Source organism: Lactuca sativa, chromosome 3 (genome assembly GCF_002870075.4).
Source record: "Lactuca sativa cultivar Salinas chromosome 3, Lsat_Salinas_v11, whole genome shotgun sequence".
NCBI classification, from domain to species: domain Eukaryota; kingdom Viridiplantae; phylum Streptophyta; class Magnoliopsida; order Asterales; family Asteraceae; genus Lactuca; species Lactuca sativa.
In genome coordinates this window covers 293026057-293052492 of record NC_056625.2, presented here as the reverse complement: position 1 = coordinate 293052492, position 26436 = coordinate 293026057, and the positions used below count along the sequence as shown (strand labels likewise).

General features: G+C 38.1%; 1 protein-coding gene across 2 annotated transcripts; it reads right to left on the bottom strand.

Annotated features, from left to right (window-relative positions):
* Nucleotides 1-18758: 18758 nt before the first annotated feature.
* On the bottom strand, nucleotides 18759-21681 carry LOC111907734 (vesicle-associated protein 1-1). Of its 2 annotated transcripts, none has more exons than XM_023903540.3 (8): nucleotides 21280-21681; nucleotides 21083-21153; nucleotides 20617-20698; nucleotides 20413-20528; nucleotides 20153-20317; nucleotides 19979-20020; nucleotides 19804-19881; nucleotides 18759-19038 (listed from the first exon to the last, which is right to left on the bottom strand). In XM_023903540.3, the coding sequence occupies exons 1-8, from the start codon at nucleotides 21329-21331 to the stop codon at nucleotides 18931-18933; spliced, it is 714 nt and encodes a 237-aa protein (XP_023759308.1). In that variant the 5' UTR covers nucleotides 21332-21681; the 3' UTR covers nucleotides 18759-18930. The 2 variants fall into 2 exon arrangements, with proteins under 2 accessions (XP_023759308.1, XP_023759309.1); XM_023903541.3 differs by having other exon boundaries at nucleotides 20177-20317.
* Between the last annotated feature and the right edge of the window lie 4755 nt (nucleotides 21682-26436).

Here is a 26436-nt window from a genome sequence, read left to right as displayed (position 1 = left end):
GGGCTTTACACCCAAACATGGCCCAATAGGCCCAAAACTAATATCTAAGCCCATTAGGGTTTGCTAGCGGGGCACCACCCACTACCACCTCGGGTAGTGGTGGTCGATGGCGGCTCACGGCGGCGGCCACCACCCTAGGGTGGTGGTTTTCCATTTCATTTCATTAATCTTTTGGAAATTACAATTACAATGCTTTATCCACACACACTAACTAACTAACACACACACACACAACCACCCTAGTGGTGGCCGGCAGTGGTACAAGGCGGCAGCCACCACCTCACGGTGGTGGCGGTGACTTTTTCCTGCCGAATAAACTACCCACACAACACACTCTTCAACAGAAATAACATTTATACACTTTCTTGTTTGCCAGTGGATCCAGCCACCCTCCTGGTGGCGGTTGGCGATGACGAAACCTGAGGCGGCAGCAACGTTGCAACATTGCTTCCCGATTCGCACCACAACTGACAGGGCTTGCTTCTCGATCTCGACGGCTTCCTGACTATGCTTAGCGCTTCCAGAAGCCGGTAGCAGTGGCGGCACTTCGATGGTCACGGAATGGATGCAACAGCGACGCTCATGGTGGTGCTACGATCCTGACTCGACGATAGTTTCCCCCATCCGATGCCCAATCGCCTAACACGATGGTTCCTTCTCAGCAACGTGCGACTGTCGGTGAGAGGAAGATAGAGAAGGACGGAGAGGGTTCGATGGTCCTTGGCGGCGGCTGAAGGGGTTCCACGACCCTCCAGTTGGCGTTCCCGGCTTTACCAGTGGCAGCGGCAATATCTCGGTGGCCCTATGACTTCACAGGCGAGGAACAATGATCGGAGATGGAGGAGTCGTGAGGTGCGGCTGCAACTAGAAGAGATAGGGTGGGTTGGCGGCTGAACACGGGAGGTATAAGGGGTGACGGCTGGAGGGTTTTTCTCTTAGGGTTAGGGTTACTAAACCTTTAAATACCCAATATATTAAACAAGTTTCCATAATATCCTAAGCGGCCCCCTCCCTCCCTCTTTTCTTACAAATAAATCCATAAGTTACCCTTTAACCCCCAACCATTTAAAACCTCTTCCAAAGAAGTCCAGAATTTACTTCTTAGCCCCCGCTTCCATAAATTCATTTCATTTTAAGTCCAAAACCTACCAAACAACCCCAGACTTTATAATTATGACTTTTAACTCCTCAAAACTATCGTCTCGCTCAATTATTATTCATTTTAGGGCTTCTATACATTTATTTATTTATTTTATAAACGGGGCGTTACAACTCTCCCCCACTTAAATTAGATTTCGTCCTCGAAATCAATCCTTATCATACCTTACACGCTAACCACTCAAGTAACATGGTCACCATCCTGGGCGCACCCTAACCTTCTCAGGGTAGCTGTGACCAATCATCTCAAAGCCCTAACATTTGCAGGCAAACTAATCCCTCGCAACAAGCCCTCATGTACTCTGTCTGACGTTTGCTATCTCTAGATGATCTGAATCCCTAACAGACCACTCATACTGAATCATTATAGCTGAACCCCGCAGTGGGTGACTGAGAATTACTCAGTAATCTCTTACGCTTATCATACATGAGATCCTCAAATACCATCACTGATGGAGACCCAAAACTGTCTGAATCCCTGATCTGCCTGAAAACACTAAACTGCCTGAAACTTTAACTGCCTGAACACTGAACTGCCTGAAACACTGAACTGCCTGAACACTGAACTGCCCGAATGCTAAACTGCCTGAAATACTGAACTTCCTGAAAACTGAACTGCCTGAAACACTGAACTGTATGCTGCCACATGGCTGCTTCCTGACATCTACCGAGACCTACCTGGTCTCAGTTTTCCGCCAATCATCTGAAATACCGGGTTCCGGCCCGGCTGCAGAGCCAAAGGACTCCCTACTTAGCCGCCTCGCACGACTTCTAAACGAAATCCTTTTATGGATCTAGTTGCTACTAGTTATCTCGTCACTGTGGCCCTAACGACCTTCTGCTCTAACTGCTTGGTTCTATGCGTCGAATCCTGACGTCCCAAACCCAAGGCTAAACGCGATTGGTACATCACCAATTGTAGCCTTATGTCATAAATGACCTTAAGCAGTCCACTGCTTCCTTGCTCTCATCTCTATAGCGGCGCTTCTACAATCTTATCACTGGCTTAACCAAGTCTCATCCATCTGGGAAATTCCGAAATCCAATCCATGGATTTCCATATCCTTACTGCTATACCTGAAATGGTGAGTACTATTGATCCTTCTGCATCCTAAAAACGCACTCACGCTATCTACCAACCTAGTGAAGGCTGCGGCTACACCCACAGACTCACATCACTCTAGTACTATCTGCTAATCTTGTGAATGCTACGGCTACACCCGCAGACTTACAACACTCTAATACTATCTGACTGCTAGTGAATGCTACGGCTACACCCGCAGGCTTACAACACTCTGATGCTATCTGACTACTAGTGAATGCTACGGCTACACCCGCAAGCTTACAACACTCTGATGCTATCTGACTACTAGTGAATGCTACGGCTACACCCGCAGGCTTACAACACTTTGATGCTATCTGACTACTAGTGAATGCTACGGCTACACCCGCAGGCTTACAACACTCTGATGCTATCTGACTACTAGTGAATGCTACGGCTACACCCGCAGGCTTACAACACTCTGACGCTATCTGGCTACTAGTGAATGCTACGGCTACACCCGTAGGCTTACAACACTCTGATACTGGATCGAACACATGCTTGCCCCGCACTCAACTGAACTCATGCCCTGAATGGAATCCCAAACCTGATTCCCTAAGGCTTAGTAGTAACATCACGAGAACGTGATCTCCTTATTGGCACGCCTTTCCGAACTTCCATCTCACACTATCCTCAAACCATACAACCACTTGGGGTATCTTCCTTCCCAATAAGGATGCGAAACTTATCCTAGTCTCAAAACTGCCTCGCTTTTGAATCCTTGGGTGATTCTCCCCCACTTTGATTCAGCTATTTCCCTGCAGCACACAAAACTGGAAGAATTCCCAATCCTTCTCACCACCCATGACCAATCTGTTAGAAACCACACTTACCATTGCTAGTGTTTCAACACTAGTTAATCCAAAAGATCACACAACTCTAAAAATTCGAATAAATCTCTGGTAATAACCCGCTAAACCCAGGAAACTCCGAATCTCAATTGGAGACCATCGGAATCTCCCACTTTATCACGGCCTCTATCTTGGCCGGATTGACTAGAATATCCTTCCGATTAACGAGGTACCCCAAGAAATTGCACTCCGTGCAACCAGAACTCACGATTAAAGAACCTTGCGAAAATTCTCTTCCTCCTCAAAGTCTCTAGCACCTCCCGCAGGTGCTTCTCGTGCTGCTCCTCAGTCTTGGAATAAACCAAGATGACGTTGTACTTTCCCAATCCCATAATCTGGGGGATTGCTCTATCACTATTCACTAATGCTTCTCGGCATGCAATTGGCATATGACATCTCTTGAAAATGTAATTCAGACACGAACCGAGGATAACACAGGGTTACACTTACTCAACCCTTGGAACAAAAGGCTCCCTTGTGCAGTTTCCCACAAGTGCTGCACCGATTCTGACCCCGCTGGCCTCTCAGAAGCTGATCTAAAATCTACGGTCTCCTCCCGAGACCCTTTACTATAAGCAACTGATCTGGTTCCCTCTTACAATGTGCTCCAAGTCAATATCCCGCTCTCGAGATCTAGAAGTCATATCATTCAGGGTCTTGCACCCCGAGATACTCACAATCTCCCTGCTATCATTCTACAATATGTCCTGATAACTTACCTTCTTCGTTTCCTCATCTGCTGCATACTGTGGTACCATATAAGCTCTTTCCTGAGACTTGGTAGTGACCTCTACCACAATCTTAGTCGTCTAGTGGAGATCTAACAACTCTTGCGCCAACTGTTGCGCCTCAATCGCCTGGGCACACTCTGCCCATAATCTGGTCTGGAAGTCATCTCATGACATGACATCAACCACGTGATCACTCAACTCACTACCAACCTCTTTCTATCAATCTCGTGCTCTATCCCTCAGGAGATAGGAAGTAAGTCAGATCTTGTCTCTTTTCGAGACAACGTCTGGTACGAAATGTGTTGGCAACATCTGCCAACCATCTGCCGCTAACAATGGGGTCCCTAACCCCCTGACAATCTGAAGCCTCACAAACTGTGAATTCCCGAAACATCAACGTACGGGTCTCTATCATGACTGCTATCTCAATGCAGAATGCACTCGGCCTCTCATCACAAATCTCCATAATGCCCTCCTTGATCACACTGAGGATCACAGGAGTTTGGTCAGTGATACTGCGCAAAATTCTCAAATGAAATGAACTCTCTCATCTGATCATCAATCTGCCCAACTCCAGAGTTCGAGCCTGATCCCCTGTCGACACCAGAACTACCATCTGGTCTACCACGTAGCGTCACTATACTCGGCAACATGCCATCACTAACATCACAATACTCGCCCAATCTCAAGGGATCTCACACACTACAAGTTCCCTGGATTCATCTCAGCCTTCCTTGATTCGAGTACGGATCCTCTGCTTTCAGTAGTACGGGCCCATACTACCTTCCACATCTATCCGTACTTTCCTCAAGAACTGCCTCGACTCCACCAAGTCACTCTACTGCTACTGATCTCTGCTACTACCTTCCTAGGCTTTCCCTAGGGAACTTCTGACTCCACCCAAACCAATCCTCAGCTGCTGAAGGCCTCCTTGTAATGCCAATTAGCCACCACCTGAATACCATCACATGCAATGAGGCTCGGATAATCCTTCGAGTAAAAGTCTCGTCCCTACAACGGTTGGACTCAAACAAGAGCTGCGCAATAGGGCCAAATCCAGCACTCTGAGATTATTCAACCCTGATCACATGTGGTGTGACGTATTCACCTAATGGCTAACTCCCATCACTCAGAGTCCCACAAAGCACAAAGCAAGTAGCATTCGGACAAAGGAAACATACTCAGGCAAAACTATTCTCATAACGAGAAACTGTACTAGCATACAATGCTAAGCTCATACTATCAGGCATAACCTACATAGGCTATCCTACTACTGTCTAATCATTACTAGCATGAAATTCTTATCAAGCTGAAACACATAAAGCAGGCACTTAAGGCATCATCCTAGATCCTTAGTCCTATTCTAGCATGTTGTTCTACTGAAACTGAAGCTGAAACTGAAACTGAAACTGGAACTGATAATCATAACATAACTTGTATGGGTAATTTGGGAGTACTTACTTAAGCTCGGTTGATTGCATGCACCACACCCTTTTCTCTTTTCAAAACTCTTTTTGCTTTTTCTAAAACTCTTTTCTTTATACTTTTCTAAAATTGTTTTCTTTTCTCAAAATCCTTTTGTAACCATGGTTTTTCTTTGAAAACTCTATACCACTTCCTTAGTTTGAGTCCAGACACACTCTCAAGTATGTCTGAATCCCTCAAACCAAGGCTCTGATACCAACTTGAAACATCCCAAAAACACAGTCTGAAAATTTTGTTTAATTTAATAATAAAAACCATAGTCGATAAACCTCATATAAAAATCATAAGCAATGTATCTCAAAATATCATAACAACTGTCAAGTATATCAGAGTATAAACATCCCAGGCTGAACAAATAGTGTGTGCACTGCAATCTTCCCGAGCTTCTCTTTTGAGAACTGAGTACCTAAAATCAAAACAGAAACTGTAAGCACGAAGCTTAGTGAGCTCCCCCAAACTACCACATACCATGCAATAACATATAAAGCACATACTGGGCCCTGCCCACTACATCGGACTGAAGTCCGAAGCCGACTGGCTGGGACCTTGTCCCCTACATCAAACCGAAGTCCGAAGCTGACTGACTAGGACCTTGTCCCCTACATCGGACCGAAGTCCGAAGCTGACTGACTGGGACCTTGTCCCCTACATCGGACCGAAGTCCGAAGCTAACTGACTGGGACCTTGTCCCCTACATCGGACCGAAGTCCGAAGCTGACTGACTGGGACCTTGTCCCCTACATCGGACCGAAGTCCAAAGCTGACTGACTGGGTCCTTGTCCCCTACATCGGACCGAAGTCCGAAGCTGACTGACTGGGACCTTGTCCCTTACATCGGACCGAAGTCCGAAGCTGACTGACTGGGACCTTGTCCCCTACATCGGACCGAAGTCCGAAGCTGACTGACTGGGACCTTGTCCCTTACATCGGACCGAAGTCCGAAGCTGACTGACTGGGACCTTGTCCCCTACATCGGACCGAAGTCCAAAGCTGACTGACTGAACACAGCATAGCATAGCATATCAACTGGCATGAATACATATACTGCATACTGCATCGGAACAGAGTCCGGAACACATAACACAAAACATGCTTGAATCACAAAGACATCAAGCACTCTAACTACTACAGCGGACCGAAGTCTGGAACTACTGCTAACTAAATGGGCCGGCATTGTGGCCGTAGACCCGTTCCTACTGGAAGGAAACTCACCTCACACTGCTGAAGTCCCGTAGACACAATCCCACACTGCTGAAGTCCCGCAGACTCTACCCCAGCTGCTGGTTGACAGATTCCCGAACTGTCAACACCAAATAACACCAAATTAATAATTGGGTTCTAACACATACTATAAATACATACTTTGGATAATTACTACATTACCCCTAACTTGGCTTACCCAAGCCCAAGGCCCAAACCATAGGCCCAAAGTCAACTAGGGATCAAAGCCCAACATATGGCCCAATTTTCCAAATTGGGCCCAAACCTCTACATGGACATCCCTTAAGGCCCAATTGATCAGTCCGGTCCAACATGTATCATTCTAGGGCCCAATATCATACAACCATCTAGGCCCTAACTATGGCCCATCTATGGCCCAATTTTCCAAATTGGGCTCAATCCTTCATATGGGCCTTACTCTAAAGCCCAACTAATTACTCTAGTCAATTTGATTATTCTCGGATGGCCCAACACAAAGCCCAAGTGAAATTAGGGTTTCACATCAAATGATAACTAGGGTTAAGTGTTTCTTACTTAACCCACTAAGGACTTAACACACTAGGGACTTAATCCATTAAGGACTTAATTCATTAAGTCCTTTATTGCTTAGATTAATTTCTGCCAATGGTTATTATTTAATATTCATTTATTAAATAATTTTCGTGTGTGTGCTGATAATCTCTCAAATATTAGTATTTTCTCACTTAGCCCATTAAGGACTTAATCCATTAAGTCCTTTAATCTACTAGATAAATGGCCTAGAATAGTTTGAGCTTAATTCACAATCAAATCCCAATGGCCCAAAAATGGGTCCAAATAAGTTCAAGGCCTAAATACTCATAATTAGGGCTTTACACCCAAACATGGCCCAATAGGCCCAAAACTAATATCTAAGCCCATTAGGGTTTTCTAGCGGGGCACCACCCACTACCACCTCGGGTAGTGGTGGTCGATGGCGGCTCACGGCGGCGGGCACCACCCTAGGGTGGTGGTTTTTCATTTCATTTCATTAATCTTTTGTAAATTACAATTACAATGCTTTATCCACACACACTAACTAACTAACACACACACACACACAACCACCCTAGTGGTGGCCGGCGGTGGTACAAGGTGGCAGCCACCACCTCACAGTGGTGGCGGTGACTTTTTCCTGCCGAATAAACTACCCACACAACACACCCTTCAACAGAAATAACATCTATACACTTTCTTGTTTGCCAGTGGATCCAGCCACCCTCCTGGTGGCGGTTGGCGATGACGAAACCTGAGGCGGCAGCAACGTTGCAACATTGCTTCCCGATTCGCACCACAACTGACAGGGCTTGCTTCTCGATCTCGACGGCTTCCCGACTATGCTTAGCGCTTCCAGAAGCCGGTAGCAGTGGCGGCACTTCGATGGTCACGGAATGGATGCAACAGCGACGCTCATGGTGGTGCTACGATCCTGACTCGACGATAGTTTCCCCCATCCGGTGCCCAATCGCCTAACACGACGGTTCCTTCTCAGCAACGTGCGACTGTCGGTGAGAGGAAGATAGAGAGAAGGACGGAGAGGGTTCGATGGTCCTTGGCGGCAGCTGAAGGGGTTCCACGACCCTCCAGTTGGCGTTCCCGGCTTTACCGGTGGCAGCGGCAATATCTCGGTGGCCCTCTGACTTCACAGGCGAGGAACAATGATCGGAGATGGAGGAGTCGTGAGGTACGGCTGCAACTAGAAGAGATAGGGTGGGTTGGCGACTGAACACGGGAGGTATAAGGGGTGACGGCTGGAGGGTTTTTCTCTTAGGGTTAGGGTTACTAAACCTTTAAATACCCGATATATTAAACAAGTTTCCATAATATCCTAAGCGGCCCCCTCCCTCCCTCTTTTCTTACAAATAAATCCATAAGTTACCCTTTAACCCCCAACCATTTAAAACCTCTTCAAAAGAAGTCCAGAATTTACTTCTTAGCCCCCGCTTCCATAAATTCATTTCATTTTAAGTCCAAAACCTACCAAACAACCCAGACTTTATAATTATGACTTTTAACTCCTCAAAACTATCGTCTCGCTCAATTATTATTCATTTTAGGGCTTCTATACATTTATTTATTTATTTTATAAACGGGGTGTTACTGTAATTCACACCCGCTTTGTGATCCTCGGTATCCCAGTCACAAACAAGAGGGGCATATCGAGATTTAAACATGCCATTGAATAGTTTCAATGAATCTCAGCCGAACCTAGGAATTCTCAATTCATTTAGGACTTAAAGTTTTGTTTTTATGGTGGAGAATTAGTGAATCGTCATTCACTTACCTTCATATTATTTGCATGTTAGATTACGGCATCCCTTTTCTAATATGTAAATATTATTGTTGGGTCCTAGCCCTAATTTTTCTTATTGGATGATAATTAGGGATTCATATTCTAATCTATCTTTTTCCTTTCTATTTGTAGATGTCGAACGCAAACAACGCTGCTGCTAGTTCTTTCACATTGATGAGCCTTTGTCAAAAGGTCACTTTCAATGGGACGAACTTTAGCGAATGGATAAGATACATTCGCACCATTGCTCGCTATGAGGATAAGGATTATGTCCTCGATGAGAAGCTCGAGAAAATTAACCCTGAACTCGCTACTCCGGCTAAAATGACCGTTTTTGAAACTCATGAGCGCAATGCAACGAAGGTACATTGCATCATGATAGCCACCATGAACTCTGAATTCCAAAAGTCCTATGAGGACATGTACCCGTACGAGATGCATCAAGACTTATTGGAGAGATACCACCAAAACGCGAGACAAGAGCATTATAAGATTTTCACTAACATGATTTCCGCTAAGATGGGTCATGGAGAGTCTCTTACCGTGCACCTACAAAAGATGCAAAGGTATGTCAACTGTCTTCGCAAGTTGAATATTGACTTTGGGGAAGACTTGGCGATCGACATGGTGTTTCACTCTTTGCCTCCGAGCTACAATCAATTTAGGATGACCTACCACATGAAAAAAGAGGAGGTCACCCAAAGCAAACTCCAAGGTCTCTTGAGGGTCGCTGAGAGAAACTTCAAGGACAAGTCTGTTGCACCAACTCCCAATCCACCCGCTGCTCCTGTCTTGGCTATTGGACAAGGGAAGGGAAAGAAGAGGAAGGCCTCGTCTAGGAACTATCGCAAGGTTAAAGCCCGAGATGGGGCCTCTTCTAGTGGGACCAAAGTTGATCCTGCTAAACCCTGCCCTAACCCGAAGGAGGCAGAGTGCCACCACTGCCACAAGATAGGACATTGGAAGAAAAGCTGCCCAGAGTACCTGCAAGCCATCAAGGAAGGAAAGATCAAGCCGTCTTTCGCAGGTATATACACAATTAAATCTAACGATTCTAATCATGCTATTTCTTGGGTTCTTGATACCGGTTATGGTTACCACATTTGCTCTAATGTGCAGGGACTAAGAAGAAGTAGGGATGTGGAGCAAGGAAGGATCAATCTAATCATGGGGAACAGAAGATCGTCGCCTGTGACCAAGATTGGAGTGTATTCTTTAGTGCTTAGGAATAGTTTATGTTTAGATTTGAACAATTGTTGCTATTCGCCAGAAATGGCTAGAAACATCATTTCATTTCATGGTTTGTTTAGACAAGGTTTTAGCTTATCTAAATGGTGTCTTTTATTTTGAAGCTATACCATGTAATGGAATATATGAAACTGTTATGATTGTTGATAACTTAGGAAATGATGTTTTAAAGATAGATTCTTCCAATAGTATGGATAAAGTATCCTAGTGGCATTGTCGTCTTGGACATGTCAACAAGAAGCGCATAGCCCAACTCCAAAAGGATGGAGTGTTGGAGTCATTCGACCTTAGGGAAGATGACACATGCGAGTCTTGTTTACTTGGGAAGATGACTAAGTCACCCTTCACAAGTACTTGTGAAAGGGGTGAGGGTCTATTGGACCTAATACATACCGATGTATGTGGACCGTTTAAATCAACCACGTAGGATGGGAACCGCTTCTACGTGACTTTTACCGATGACTATAGTAGATATGGGTATATCTACTTAATCAAGCAAAAGTCAGAAACTTTTGAAAAGTTCAAAGAGTTCAAGAATGAAGTGGAGAATCAATTGGGCAGGAAAATCAAGATGCTTCAATCCGATCGAGGAGGAGAGTACCTAAGTCTTGAATTCCACGATTATCTCAAGGAGTGTGGAATAGTTTCACAATTGACGCCTCCTAGGACACCACAATTGAAAGGTGTGGCAGAAAGGCGTAATCGAACCTTATTGGATATGGTTCGCTCTATGATGAGTCGTGCTTCACTACCTATCTCTTTTTGGGGGTATGCCTTAGAGACTGCCGCCCATATCATTAACCGAGTCCCTACTAAGAAGGTTACCAAAACACCTCACGAGATGTGGACAGGGAAAGCTCCCTCGTTAGCACATATCAAGGTTTGGGGTTGCGAGGCTTTCGTAAGACGAGATACTCATGACAAGCTCGAACCTCGTAGTGAGCGATGTATTTTCATCGGCTACCCGTAGAAATCCTTTGGATATCTCTTCTATAGACCAAAGGACAATGTTGTCTTTGTTGCAAGGAGAGGGGTTTTCCGAGAGCGAGAACTCATAAGCCAAGGGGACAGTGGGAGGCAAATCGAGCTTGAAGAGATTCAAGAGTCGATAGATGAAGGAACCTCTACCGCTGGCACTCAACCCGAGGAGGAAACTCCGGTTGAACAAATTGACGAGTCCTTACCTCTTAGACGTTCCGATAGAGTTAGAGTTCAACCCCAGTTTTATGGTTTTCATATTACTACCGAAGGGGATACGTAAATTAGTGATGGTACACTAATAAATCTTGATGAACCTAATAGCTATAAGGAAGCCATGGCAGGCCCGGAGTCTGCGAAATGGAAAGAGGCAATGGATAGCGAGATCCAATCCATGTATGATAACCAATTTTGGAATTTGGTTGATTATGTGCCCGGACGTAAGACTGTTGGGTGCAAATGGATCTTCAAGAAGAAGACCGACGTGGATGGAAACGTACACACATATAAAGCGCGATTGGTCGCGAAGGGCTTTACTCAAACTCTCGGAGTTGACTATGACGAGACCTTCTCACCAGTTGCGAAGATAAAATCTATTAGAGTGATGCTAGCAATTGCCGCATTTCATGATTATGAGATTTGGCAAATGGATGTCAAGACCGCTTTCCTTAACGGGAAGTTGGTTGAGGATGTTTACATGGCTCAGCCAGAGGGGTTTGTGGATCCGAAGCATCCGAATAGAGTGTGTAAGCTTGAGAAGTCCATTTATGGAGTTAAGCAAGCGTCTCGCAGATGGAATCTTTCCTTCGATGAGAAAGTCAAAGAGTTTGGATTTGTATGAAGCAAAGATGAATCGTGTGTATATGTCAAAGCCAGTGGGAGTATAGTAAGCTTTCTCGTTTTGTATGTCGACGACATATTACTCATAGGAAACGACATCCCGACTCTGCAGGAAGTTAAGTCCTGGCTCGGGAAGTGCTTCGCTATGAAGGACCTCGGAGAGGCTTCTTACATTTTGGGAATAAGGATAGTGAGAGAAAGAAGTAAGAGACTAATAGGACTTAGTCAGAACACTTACTTAGAGAAGGTACTAAAACGTTTTAGTATGGAAAACTCGAAAAAGGGAGAATTACCAATACAAAGTAATGCCAAGCTGAGTAAGACTCAAAGTCCGAGTACCGAAGCTGAAATAGCAGAAATGAGCCGAGTACCATGCGCTTCCGCAGTTGGCTCAATCATGTACGTTATGACTTGTACTCGCCCTGATGTAGCCTTTGCTTTGAGCATGGTTAGTAGATATCAAGGGAACCCTGGCAGAGCCCATTGGACTGCGGTGAAGAATATCATTAAGTACATTCGGAGGACGAAGGAATGGTTCTTAGTTCTCGGAGGGAGTGATGACTTGAAGGTGCGAGGGTATAGTGACGCCAGCTTTCAGACCGACAGGGACAACTACCGTTCGCAGTCGGGTTGGGTCTTTACCCTGAATGGAGGAGCAGTGACTTGGAAAAGTTCCAAGCAGGAAACCGTAGTTGATTCAACGTGCGAATCAGAGTACATTGCAGCAAGCGAAGCGTCAAAGGAGGCAATATGGCTGAAGAACTTCATCGGTGATCTTGGAGTTGTACCTGCCATAAAGGAGGCCATGGAGATTTTCTGTGATAATGAAGGAGCGGTTGCCTTGACCAAGGAACCGAGGGATCATGGTAGATCTAGACATATCGACAGAAAATATCACTTTATTAGACGTCGTGTAGAAGAAGGACAACTCGTAGTGAAGAGGATATCATCGGAAGATAATCCAGCAGATCCGCTTACGAAGGGACTGAGTAGGGTTAAGCACTTGCAGCATGCTAGGAGTATTGGGCTGAAGGATGATATTAGCATAGATTAGATAGTAGTAGAAACGTGTAATAGATAAATGTAATTAACATTTGATGATTAAATAAAGGAGTTTTATTTATGAGTAATGTTACTGTCTTATGTTAATTGTTTAACTATTGTTTCATTTTGCATGTTTTGACTTCCAGAATAATTGAATTTATAAAGAATAATCGAATTATTCAAATTGTCCACAATCGTTCATATGTTGGAAGTAGATATGAATGAAGATTGTCGTGAATTGGTGCGTAGATTGTCTAAATGGTATTAGACATGGCAAAAGATTACTACGACGTTCATGAGTGCTTATGAACTAGTTTTGAGCATTGGAACAAACCCGTGCTTGCTGGAATCACCTTATGGAATATAATATAAAAGGGTGATCGCAAGACGATAATATCATATAGTCTTAAAACCTAGATATATGGTTTGTTATTTGTTAGTTGATTGTACATTGATAATGCGAAAACGCATCAGTAACTCGGTGTTATAAAACGCATTGTTGTGTATAGTTGATTAATGAATAAGTAAATGCATATAAGTCGAAGTTTATCTGTAACTTTTATCCTAAGAAGGTAAAAGCGATATCTCGGCCGCTCGATGATTTGATTTGACTTATGTGCCGGGCCCGGTCAGAACTGAATTGATGTGTTCGATTAAGTTCTATGTCAAATAAATCAGAGATCGAGAAACCTAAATGCTTGACTAATCATTCCATAGAATTGTCAGCATGATATCTAACAGAGGACTGTACGATCCCTTATCTAAAGGACAAGATTGATTAGATCAGAGTTTGACAGCGTTTTTGAGAGCTATGATTGCAAATCGAATTGTACTTGTGCATATAGTTACTAGACTTATCCAAGTGGGAGACTGTTGGAATAGTGTCTAAGGCTGCAACTATATTAGGCAAGTATTTGACTCGATTGTGCATGGTCCTTTTGGGTTGCCTTCAACATAGCAACTTGACAGGATGATTTATTATGAGAGAATAAATATTATTAATATATTATGAGAATAATATAAGGAATAATAATATTGTTATTTGATTAATATAAGTCATAAATTAATTAGTATTAATTTAGTGACTTAAAGAGATTAATTAAATAAGAGGGTATAAATTGTCAATTGTTTGATAGTTACACTTTAGACTGTAAATCCTTAAGGGATAGGGATTGGACGGATTCTAGAGCTTGGGATAGCTCAAAATCGTCCAATGCTTATCTAAGGAAAGGATTTGGATTGCTTTAAGGAAAGATTATCCAACTAGGGTTTAAGGTGAAACCCTTAAGGAGTCTACAAGTATAAATTGACCCCATGGCTAAGGGAAATCGGCATCTCTTCTCAAGTAAGAAAACCCTGGCCGAATTTCTTCCCTCTCCTCTCTCTCAAATTATCTTCTTTGCTATTTGGTGTTTGTAAGCCATTAGAGGAGTGACAATTGTGACTCTATAGCTCCAAGACAACAAGATCAAAACAAGAGATTTAAAGGTAAACTTCTAGATTTGATTTTGTATTGTTCTTATACCTAATTAGTTATTAGAAGTCTTGGATTCAAAGCATGTTTAATTAGAAAGCCTAGATCCAAGCATTAGGGTTTTGCATGCGCACATAGGAAAGTTCTTATGGCTAAAACCCATCACCAACAACCCAGGACATATGCCAAACTCAAGCCTTCTATGAACAATAATTCCACAACCAGCAATTGAGGGTAAATGTAACCAAAAGCCAAAATATACAACGTAGAAAACTTGACGATAGGTTGATGCATCCATTGAACTTCAACTGATACAGCATGAAACCTTCAAAGAACCTCCGCTATTGACGATGAACAAAATGACCAACGATTGGGATTGTGTTGACAACTAATCCAATGATCCAATACACTAATGAACAAAGCCCATGTGGAACTAAACATACCAAACTCTGTAGCTAATTAACCGATCAACAACTGCCCATCCTAAACTATAGATAGCAATCCATACAACGAGCTGACGAATCCATTAACAACTGATACTCAACCTGAGTGATCCAAACGCCTCATGACCTATTCATCGGCTTTCCCGAAAGCAACCACTAGCTACAACGAGCTCCTTGTCCAACAGCTTCCTGTCACAAAGACAACTCATGCATTCCTGAGCACTTACATCTTATGGCAACTTTCTCTACACTCCGTATTGACCAAATCTTCAACCAAAGTATCGTATACCTGAACCACAGGTTCCTGTGACCCATTATTCTGAAATCATAAACTCAAACATATCGATGATCCGCTAAGTAGAATACCCAGTTCTCCCCCACTTAGGGTTCGAACTACCACCAACTAACGTTGCAAACAGACCAAATCTCAAATTGGCTCAACCAGATACATAGCATCCCTAACCCTTGGAATGTATAACACAATGTAATATGATGTTCCAGATAAAGACCAAGAAAACTCAAAGATATTTTGAAGCTCAAATGGAGAACTCAAAAACTTCCCAATCATAACTGCCTCTAACATCAAGAATCTCATGTGGATGCACAAGCAATAATTCTGACAATCCATTCATAGCACCGATTCTCTATCTAGAAACAAATGGACTACCACACACCTCGCCTACAAATCCCAAACCATCAATTCATCGCGAGAATCATTCAAAAATACAAAAGACGTCATTATCATAGTCAGGATACATCAGAGACAACAAAAGTTGTCGTTCCCGATTTACTTCCCCTGATCACCTAAAACAATCAATTAGCACCTGACCTAACTAAATTCAACGAAAGTGAAACCTTGAGGAGTTGACGACGGAACAAATAATGGTCGTGAGCCTATATACTCATGTTGACGGCAGAATGGCGATAGGCTGTGAGTCCAGATACACATGTTATTGGTGGAACAGCGAAAGGTCGTGAGCCATTTTTCATATGTATTGTATATTTATTGTGATATATGGTATTTTGGGAAACTCACTAAGCCTTGACTTACAATTACAAAATAATAGTTTTCAGTTTCCTCTGATCATTGGAAGGCTCCAGCTCGCATCGAAGAAATAATTATGTTTTTAGTCTTTAGCTAAAACTCTATTTTGTGTTAATAAATGTATGACTATGATCTTTTAATGAAAATGTGCTTTTGGAGTTATTCTATTATGTTTTAAAAATGAAAATTTTGTGTTGGAAATCAAGACGTTACATATCATCTACATATAAAAAGTATGCAATCTCCGGTCCAAGCTCACTAATCGTGACTCCTTTGAATATGTTAGCTAATTTCGCTACTTTCACGACCATATGAAACCTTCCAAAAGAAAAGGCGATAATAGATCTCCTTGTGAGAGACTGCGAGCAATCTAAAATTCGCAGGTTGGAGACCCATTAACAAGAACAGAAACCATAGACGACTGAAAAATGATCCTAATCCAATCACACCAAATATTACATCGAACCACATTTTCTCCATAATCTCAAACAAAAAGTCTCATGATAGTGAGTCATAAGCTTTTTCAAAATCAAACTTGAACATCATCTTTTTCTTATATGTCTTACACCAAACCACAATTTCATTCAACATTAATGGTCCATCAATAATTTGACTGACATTTAATAAATGTCGACTGTTCCATACTAACAAGGTCACTAATAACAATATCAATCCTATTGGCAAGAAGTTCCCATGTCATTAACCGATCAAATTGATACAACGATAGTCTGAAACAAAACATGGGTCACTAACCCTAGGAATCAAAGCAACAAATGAAGGATTACACCCTTTGGGTATATCTAGATCCCTAAAACAATCCATCTAAAGCTTTACCTAACATTTTAGACAAATCGATATACATGAAACCAAAAGCAAAAGTTTTTATCTTTTCAACATTTTCAAATTAGATCCACATTTGAAATTCTTTTAGAAACATAAATGATCTTCACATTCATTTCTCCCAAAACAAAATAAAACACAACACAACCACTAAACTGGCGTTTGATGGATTAGCTTAAAAAAACTAGCTAACTGTTTAAAAAAAATTGCTAGCCAGCAATAATAAGACTTAGGTGTTGTTTGTTTTTTCGAAGCGAAAATTCACGAAGTCTGCGGACCACCTCTGCAATCCTTTGTAGCAGAAGAGGTGGAACAAACGGCTGCAGCCTATAATAAGAAGCATGTTTGTTTTTTAACATCTGTAGACTGCTGCAGTAAACTGAAATTTAAATAAACTAATTTTATAAACTGAAAATAGTTCTCAACACCGAAATTTAATAATTTTAGTTTTAAAACATTGAAATAATAATAAAAAGAACATGTAAAAAAACAAAAATATAAAACTTTTTTAAAAAAAAAACTTTAAAAAATGTAAAAGAAGCTAATAGTTTTATTCTAGAAAAAAACTAATTTTAAAAAACATTAAAAAAGAAAATAATAAAAAAATTAAGAAAGTATTGCATACATTGTCTACAAAGTTCGTAAAAGATTACACACGTTAAAAAAGATGCAACTGAAATTGAAAATATTATTAATAAAACGGTAAAAAAATTAAAAAAATCATGTTAAAAAAAATAGTGGAAATTATAAAAATAAATTGTGTCACATCCGTAAATAAAAATTTAAGAAAATCAAAGTTTAAAAAAAAAATTAAAAAAAAAAGTTATACAAAAATTCTTAAAAAAACACTTAGAAAAAATGAAAGCTGAAGAGGTTAGAAGAGGCAAGTCAAGTGCTGCGCCATGCAGCACACGCGCAGAGGTTTTGTAGTCTGAAGTCTTCCAAAAAACAAACTGCTGCGAGAGGGAAAGTGTTGCGCGTGTGCTGCGCCGCGCAGCAATAAGTGGTTTGAAGAGGTTTTTATAGAAAAACAAACATCACCTTAGTAAAAGCAATTGATAAACCAAAAGAAAGAAACATAAAAAAAAATATAGAAAATTGAGATTTTTATAATTAATAAATAGTATTTTTTTAGAACTTTAAAAATACTCGATAAACTCATTGAAATACTACTATAAGCAGCTTTTTTAAAAACGAGTTTATAAACTGTTTTTTTGTTTGTCAAACCTAATCTTAAAAAACTCAAAAAAATAAACTAATATGCCCAAACATAGCCTAATAGGTCTTGCCACATATAAAAAAAATTGGACTAGGGAATATATATATATATATATATATATATATATATATATATATATATATATATATATATATATATATATGGAAAAGTTCAATAAAACACTATAATTACAGGTTATTCAAGGAACCAAATCTTTTTTTTTAATTTTTCGAATTTATTTTTTATCAAAAAAATCTAAAAATATCTAAATTCATATATTAACATTGTAAATGTGAAAAATATTTTTCGGATTCACATTGTGAATTTGACGTAAAACAAAATAAAAAAATAAAAATAAAAATAAAAAATCAAATTTTTTATCATTGGAAAAAGGATAAAAAGTTATGAATTTCTGTTTTTTTGATAAAAAATAAGTTCTAAAAATTGAAAAAAAGATTGGTTCCTTGGTTAATTATGGTTCTCTATTGAACCTCACCTTATACATACATACCTATACATACATATAATTTTGATAAAAAATAAGTTCTAAAAATTGAAAAAAAAATTGGTTCCTTGGTTAATTATGGTTCTTTATTGAACCTCACCCTATACATACATACCTACGACGTTTTCTAAGGTTATTTTCAATAATCAAAAACATTGACGTCTTTTTTTAGATGGGACAAATTATTACAGTTTGGCACATTAATTTAAGTTCCAATTCCGGTTCAAACAAACACTAATTAAACCATTGAAAAGACAATAACAAAGATAAACCACACGCAATGGATGCTCGATTTAAGAGCTTTGTTAGGGAAATTACACAACATATGAAAATTAAAAAGAAAAAAAAAAAAACATTTGTCTTTGAATATCACAATAACACAGCCTTTGTCCACTCGTCTTTTTTATCCGTCTTCCATTGATCAAATAAAAATATTTACTTCAAATAATATCCCAAAATAATCCCCAACAAACCGATAAAAAGAACGGTTATTAGTGACACACCACCACCACTTGTTTTGTTGCCTTGACGCCTCAACATTTCCTTCAAAAAAAAAAAGTTTAAATAATAATAAAATATTAGTTGAGGTAATTTTAACTAGTTTATGTGAGTTATATTTATTGACAATTAGCCAATTTAAGAAAAAAAAAAGTAAAAGGAATCAGACCAAAGGTTTAAAAGTTATCAGCATATTTTTCAGTGGACTAATTGAAAAGCTAACTGATAACTGAAAAACTAGCCGGTAGTTAAAAAACTAATTGATAAAAAAATGATGTTTGGTAAAACTATCTGATAAGCTAGTTGAAAGATATTAAATCACATAAATAGGTATTTACTATTTAGAATAATATGTTTTTTATAATTAATTAAGGGTATATTTGGAAATTTTCAAAAAGGCTCGTGAAAAGCTAATCTAAGGCTATGTTTGTCATACTAGCTGATAGCTGAAAAGTCGGCTGTTAAATGATTTTTGCTAAAACTAGCTGAAAAAGCTAGTTGAAAGATATAAAATGACAGAAAAAGAACATTTAAACGAATGTGTTTCTATAATTAATTAAGGGGTATATTTGGAAAAAAAAATTAAAAAGCCCGCCCCTAAAAAGCTAGTCTAAGTAGCTAAAAAAAGCTCGAAAAATAGATTGTGATGCGCCAAACACAGCCTTAATTGTAGAAAATCGGATTGTTATTTTATTAGCAACCTATTTTTCATTTTAATAAATCGAATATTCATGAAACTAAAAAAAAAAAAAAAAAAAAAAAAAAAAAAAAGTTGTTGAAGCTTAATTTAATCCAAGTAAAGTGACATACCAGTTCTTGGTGAATCTTGTTCTTTTGTTGAACTGCAGAATTCTTCTCTTCAGTCAGCCTAGATATAAGGGATCTTGTCTGCAAACAAAATATAAAATCATTAAAATACACAAACACTGAAATAAAAATATATTTGAAGCAGAAATTTGAATAGCAAAGTAGCTCAGAAAATAACCTCTGATAATTTCTCATTAGATTCAGCAAATCCTCGTGGGACCTACAAAAAGTTGATACATTTGTATGTCAATTACATAAAAAGGTTAAAAATGTAAATTCACTGATTCCATGATACCAATTAACCAAACATAACCTAAAACACGAAAAACCAATTAAAAATTAAAAAACTCACAGAAGAAGAGTCATTTGTGTTTACAGTGACATTATCTGATATTGAAGCTCTTGGAGAGGAACCTTCCTCTGATCCTTCTCTAACTGGTGATGGTGGTTGATGAGGAGAAACATAATTAACTTTCAATTTGCATTCCTCCACTTGATTCCCAGAATCCTTGCTAAACTGTTGCAAAATAAATGTAAAAAAAAAACTTTCAATTCCATTCATGGAGTCAATAATAGTTTGAAGAACAGAATCTGATTAAGTTACATAATTACCAATTCTGGAGTAATATCTTTCGGGGAAATTCCAGGAGTTGCAACTGCACTCTGAAGTAAAAACTTGTCCTTACATTGCATGTCAGGAGGAGCCTCCTTTTGAGCTTGCATTGTCACTATAAACATATCAATGTCAGTTTGATAATTATGTAAGCAAATGGAAAGAAAGGATTTTATATGTAAAGTAAAAGGGTAGAGGGAAACCTATGACATCACAAGAAGCGTAAGGCAAAACAACTCCAGTGTTTGGACGAACACAATACTTCTTTGGATTCGTAGTTTTCACCTGAAATTTCATCAAAGAAAGAAAACTAAGAACATAACATTGATAGTTTACTACTTTATGAATATCAGAATAGTTTCAACTCCAATGTAACATCAAGAAGTAGTTTGTGATCTTATGATCCTCTGTTTGTTCAAACATATAGATGCCTAAAAACATGTAAATTGATTACTATTGTTGTGGTTATTTTAAATCGAAAAGAAACCTAATTAGACACAAAATGATAATTGTATAACCATAACAACTTAATTCTAGTGATAAATTCGAAAGCGAATAAGCTTATACGTCTCAACATCATATACTTCTTACCTCAAAACAGAAAATCAAAGAATTTTTTTGTTGATAACTAAATCAAAATACTACTGAAACTGATAACGATAACAGTACCTTAAACGCCACATGATTATTCGTCTTGTTCGTCAATTGCATGGAACAGGAGATCTGCTTCTTCAATTCAACTAAGAAAGTGAAAACCATATTCACAGAATTAGGAATTTCGTGGGAGAAAATAGCAATAGATCTGCAAACGAGAAGCGGAATCGCGTAATAAACTAAGTAAAAGAGTACTAGAATCGTATAATTACAAGGAAACTCAAGCTCCTGAGGCTCGACGCTGAGAAGTTCTCCTGTACTCATTTCTTCTCCTCTTTTTGCCAAATTCAACCACTAAACAAACCGTTGCCGGAAAAATAGGAGCAGAGAAAACTTTCGCCGGCAGTCAACAGGAGAAAGTATATCCCGTTACCGACGTCGGAGAATCCAGAGAGAGAGAGAGAGAAAGAGAGAGAGATCTCGTTTTCGAATTGTGTGCGTTTGTGTTCTTGTGTGTGTGTGTAGGAGAGAGAGAGAGAGAGAGAGAGAGAGAGAGAGAGAGAGAGAGAGAGAGAGAGAGAGAGAGAGAAAGAAAGGTTTGTTTTTTTGATCAGCTGAGGCTGCAATTATATCCCGGTTCAGCTGGTTTTGTTTCCGGTTCACAACTCAGTATACCAAAATTCCAAAACTACTTATCAACTATATATATACTTATATTTTTATATTTAGATAAATTATGATATCTAATAATTTATTGCAATCTAAAATTAACTAATAATTAATATAAGTTGTTAATAGGTCGAACAATGAAATGTCTTCTGATATATATTCACACGTAACCTACATATAATATTTGTGATTGTATTCTCTTAATGATTAACTTTTAATAATATGTACTGAGTTATAAATATTTCATGACACCTAATGTGAGTTAAAGATCATGTGGTTATCATTTAAAACAATTTTTGGAATTTTTATTACATTTTCCTTTTAACATGTTTATAGAGCTAGTTAAAGACTATGCAAAACGTTGATTTCATGTGAAACAAATACACGTATAGAGCTAGTTTTTTAGCTACGTCTGTTGTAAAATTTAAGTGTTTGATATTAAACTTCAAGTCTTATTCAATGAGCAACTTTTAAATATTATAATCCTTTTTATTCGATAATCGCTCATCTTAAAGTAATTATGTGATCACCTTTTAATTTGTGGCCTCGTCTTCCTTTTTCCTTTGGGGTGTGCTGTGGAGCGTTATAGTCAACAAAATCATTTGCCACACTACAAAAAATGAAGAAAACGATTAGCATTATATATATATATATATATATATATATATATATATATATATATATATATATATATATATATATATATATATATATATATATATATATATATAACGGAGGTGGCAGTGGTGGAGTCGGCTGGTTTCAGAGATGGTGGTAGTGGTGGTGGTGGGGAAAAAGGAGTGAACGGCGCTATATAATCATTTATGATTATAATAGGTTTGTCGCGCCGGTACACTGGAAGGTTAGAACGGCACACGTGAAATATGTGACTGATGTTGAATCTCAAGATCTCTATTTTTTTAATATATATATATATATATATATATATATATATATATATATATATATATATATATATATATATATATATATATATATATATATATATATATATATATATATATATATATGCTATGGTATGTTCGAGGGTCGAGATAAACGCACACCCACAACAGATAAATTGCGTATTTCCTTGAATATAGGTTGAGAGAAATTCGGTTAATTTTTTAAAATATGATGTCTTTATAAGATAAAAAAAGATGAAAGTAAAATTATATAATCATGTACATTTGTCGAAGATTAATACTAAAAAACAATTACAAGTGCAATACTTTTATAGGAGAGTACAATATAAAAGTAAAATGGCATAATACATGAAAGTAAATGGTAGTACAAAAGTAGAATGTCATGATACATGAAAGCATGATTGTCAAAATCGTGATCCTGATCTTAGGTATGAAAAAGGAGTCGGATCGTAGGTAGGATCGTATGATAATATGTAGGATCGTAGGATAGGGATCTGATCCGATCCTACCTTACCTTGATTTTGTTTTTTTAACAAATGTAATTTTTTACCACTTTATGTATTTTACCCTTTACCAGTTTTAACGTTTATCATTTTGTGTCGTGACTTATGATTAATATTTTGAAGTTTTTATTACTTTGAACGAAAATTTGAATGTTTGAAATATTTTTCATGTTTTAAAATTATAAATTAAAATTATGTTTTATTTTGTGGGATCTTAGGATCCCGATCTCGATCTTGCAAACCCAAAACAATCCTACGTAAAATCCCGATCTTGACATCCTTGCACGAAAGTAAAAGTTGGTTGCTATTTGTTGCAAACATTTGATTGTACATTTCACATTCTATTGTAGTTGAAGTTGTAATGAAAAATAATATATATATATATATATATATATATATATATATATATATATATATATATATATATATATATATATACACACACTAAACTTTTTGGATTATAAGAAAAACTTAAAGTATGATCATATAAACAACACAATAGTAAAATACGTTATTATTTTTTTGCATTAAACCGTACCATTCAACTTGGTTGTAGGAGGGAACTCCCATAAAATTTACTGCATAAACCACTAAGTACTGTTTATGAGTACCAAAAGTGTAAGAAAACATCATATCATCATACTATATTATAAAATAGACATTTATTCTATCATATTATGCATTTGAAATGTAATGCATGTGTTGTGACAAGCACTCCAAGGAATTGGTCGTTTATTGACGAGTTGGTCTTGGAGGTTTACCTGAGAAAACAACACAGATGAATCATTAAAGGACGACCGGGGGTTCTCCCGGGACATCACTCTGACGATCAAGTTAGCTTTATTTCTAAGAGAGATCTAGGTAAAAATGGGTAGGGAAGAAGATGATCCATTTCCTTGGGCAGGAAGGGATCCTTTTGTGTTTGTTGCTAAACAAATGGGGTGACTCTCCCCATGTGGGAGTGAGACATGGCACTTTCCTACTGGGTGAAGTATGTTAACACCGTCTAACAACCAGGTGACGTCAGTTCTGGGCATCATCAGGCTCTTTGTCATGACCTGATTGGTCATGAGAGAATGAGAGGATCACGAGGAATATTCTTCCTCGTGGGAGAAAGTGAGTTATCATCCTGGAGCTGGCCTGTCGTGGCTAAGACTGAGACTCGGCCAAGGCCCTAGCGAGATAACGTCCCGTCAGTGCTTTCCGTCAGATTTAACGTGGTCGCATACGATAACATTAACAGATCCCTTAGACCAGTAGCCTTGTGATGCTAGATATGTGTTTTGGGACTAGGTTTTGAGGGTTTAAGAGCTTAAAGGGTTAAGTCTCACTCTTTTGAGACTAGGGTTCAGGTTTGGGCTCATTGTGGTGGTTTCTAAAGGTAAAGTTGGAAATTTTACCCTTCTATACATCATTTTGAAGGAGATCTGAGTATTAGTTTTCCTTGATTCGACGGAAACAGATCAATGCATTAAGTTGTTGGATTTCTGGCTAACTCAACGAGTTCATTAGTGAAATCGGCGTGTCGATGAGGGTTTTCCCGATCTGTACAGTTAACGAAGAAACTCGACGAGTTGAAGGACAACTCGGCGAGTTGGGTCAACTCGGACCGTTGACTTTGACCTTTGACTTTAGTCATTGACCAAGTTTGACTTTTAAGGGGTGTTAGGGGATTTTGGGTTGTATTTAAGGAATTGTTTGTGTTTAGGGTTTGAGTGGAGCTGATATTCGGAGCCGGGACCTAGTCAGCTATTGTTTGGTATTTGAGGTGAGTTTTCTCACCACACTCATGGGTCGAAGGCACCAAGTCCGGCCTATTAATGGTTACGAAATGATTTGTATATGAATATATAATTGTTTGTTATTGGATATATATGTGTAGACCATGGGAGGAACCCATGACATTTGGCAAACCATGGGAGGAGCCCATAACTCACGGATATAAGACCATGGGGGTAACCCATGGCGTTCCAATGAATACCATGGAGGGAGTCTATGGCAAACTTATATGTGTTTATGTGTATGCATGACATTATGTGATTATATGATTCGGGTGTTTTGGGAAACTTACTAAGCTTGTGCTTACAATTTTATTGTATGTTTCAGGTAGTTCTTCTGATAAGGGCAAGGGCCCGACTTGATGGTGTGGCATGCATTCCCCCAGTGTTTTCATATTTAGTTTTCGTACTCTGGATTTTATAATGATACGAATATGTAATGTGATTTTTGGACATCTTGTCACTGATATTTATAAAATTAAAAGTTGAAATTTTCTGTAAAAATTTGGGCTATTACATCAGTCTTAAAATCTAAGTTAACATTTAACCACCGCCTCAAATATCATCACAAAAGAATAAGATAAAGTGTGTGTGTGTATATATATATATATATATATATATATATATATATATATATATATATATATATATATATATATATATATATAACCATAGTTAACCAAGGAACCAATAGAGAACCATAATTAACCAAGGAACCAATTTTTTTTTCAACTTGTAGAACTTATTTTTTATCAAAAAAAAACTAAAAATACAGAAAATTCATAACTTTTTATCTTTTTTCCAATGATATAAAATTCGATTTTTTTTTTACGTCAAATTCACAAAGTGAATCTTCGAAAATTCACAACGTGAATCCGGATTCACACGGTGAATCCGAAAAATATTTTTCACATTCACAATGTTAATATATGAATTTAGATATTTTTAGATTTTTTTTTCGATAAAGAATAAGCTCTAGAAATTGAAAAAAAGATTTGGTTCCTTGAAGAACCCATAATTATGGTTCTCTATTGAACTTTTCCATATATATATATATATATATATATATATATATATATATATATATATATATATATATATATATATATATATATATATATATATATATATATATATATACTTTATCTTATTCTTTTGTGATGAACGATTTTAAAAAATTGTAAAAATCCCTATACTAATAAAAGAGTAGTCATTTTGTCATTTGTCACTATATTAGACCTCTTAATTAATATGATGTCACTTGTCATCTTATTAGTTCTTCATTTTAAATTTATTAGACCTTCTAATTAATGTGATGTTATTTGTCAATCTATTTATTCTCCATTTTAAATTTTAAATTTTATATTATTGTTTTCATTAATTCACAAATAAAAACTGTCTAATATATATTAAAAATTAGTTATATATATTTATTTGAATTAACGATTATAATTTCACAAAACTAATAAAAATATATTGTACTTAATAATTTATTTAAAAATAATTAATTATTAATTTTGAGGTTTTACTATAAAATTTCAATTAATTTTATA

Coding starts and splice junctions, on each gene's coding strand:
- LOC111907734 (XM_023903540.3), bottom strand. CDS start 21,331: ATGAGTACAGGAGAACTTCTCAGCGTCGAGCCTCAGGAGCTTGAGTTT. Junction 20,699..21,082: donor ATAATCATGTGGCGTTTAAG/GTACTGTTATCG, acceptor ATGAAATTTCAG/GTGAAAACTACGAATCCAAA. Junction 20,318..20,412: donor AAGATATTACTCCAGAATTG/GTAATTATGTAA, acceptor ATTTTGCAACAG/TTTAGCAAGGATTCTGGGAA.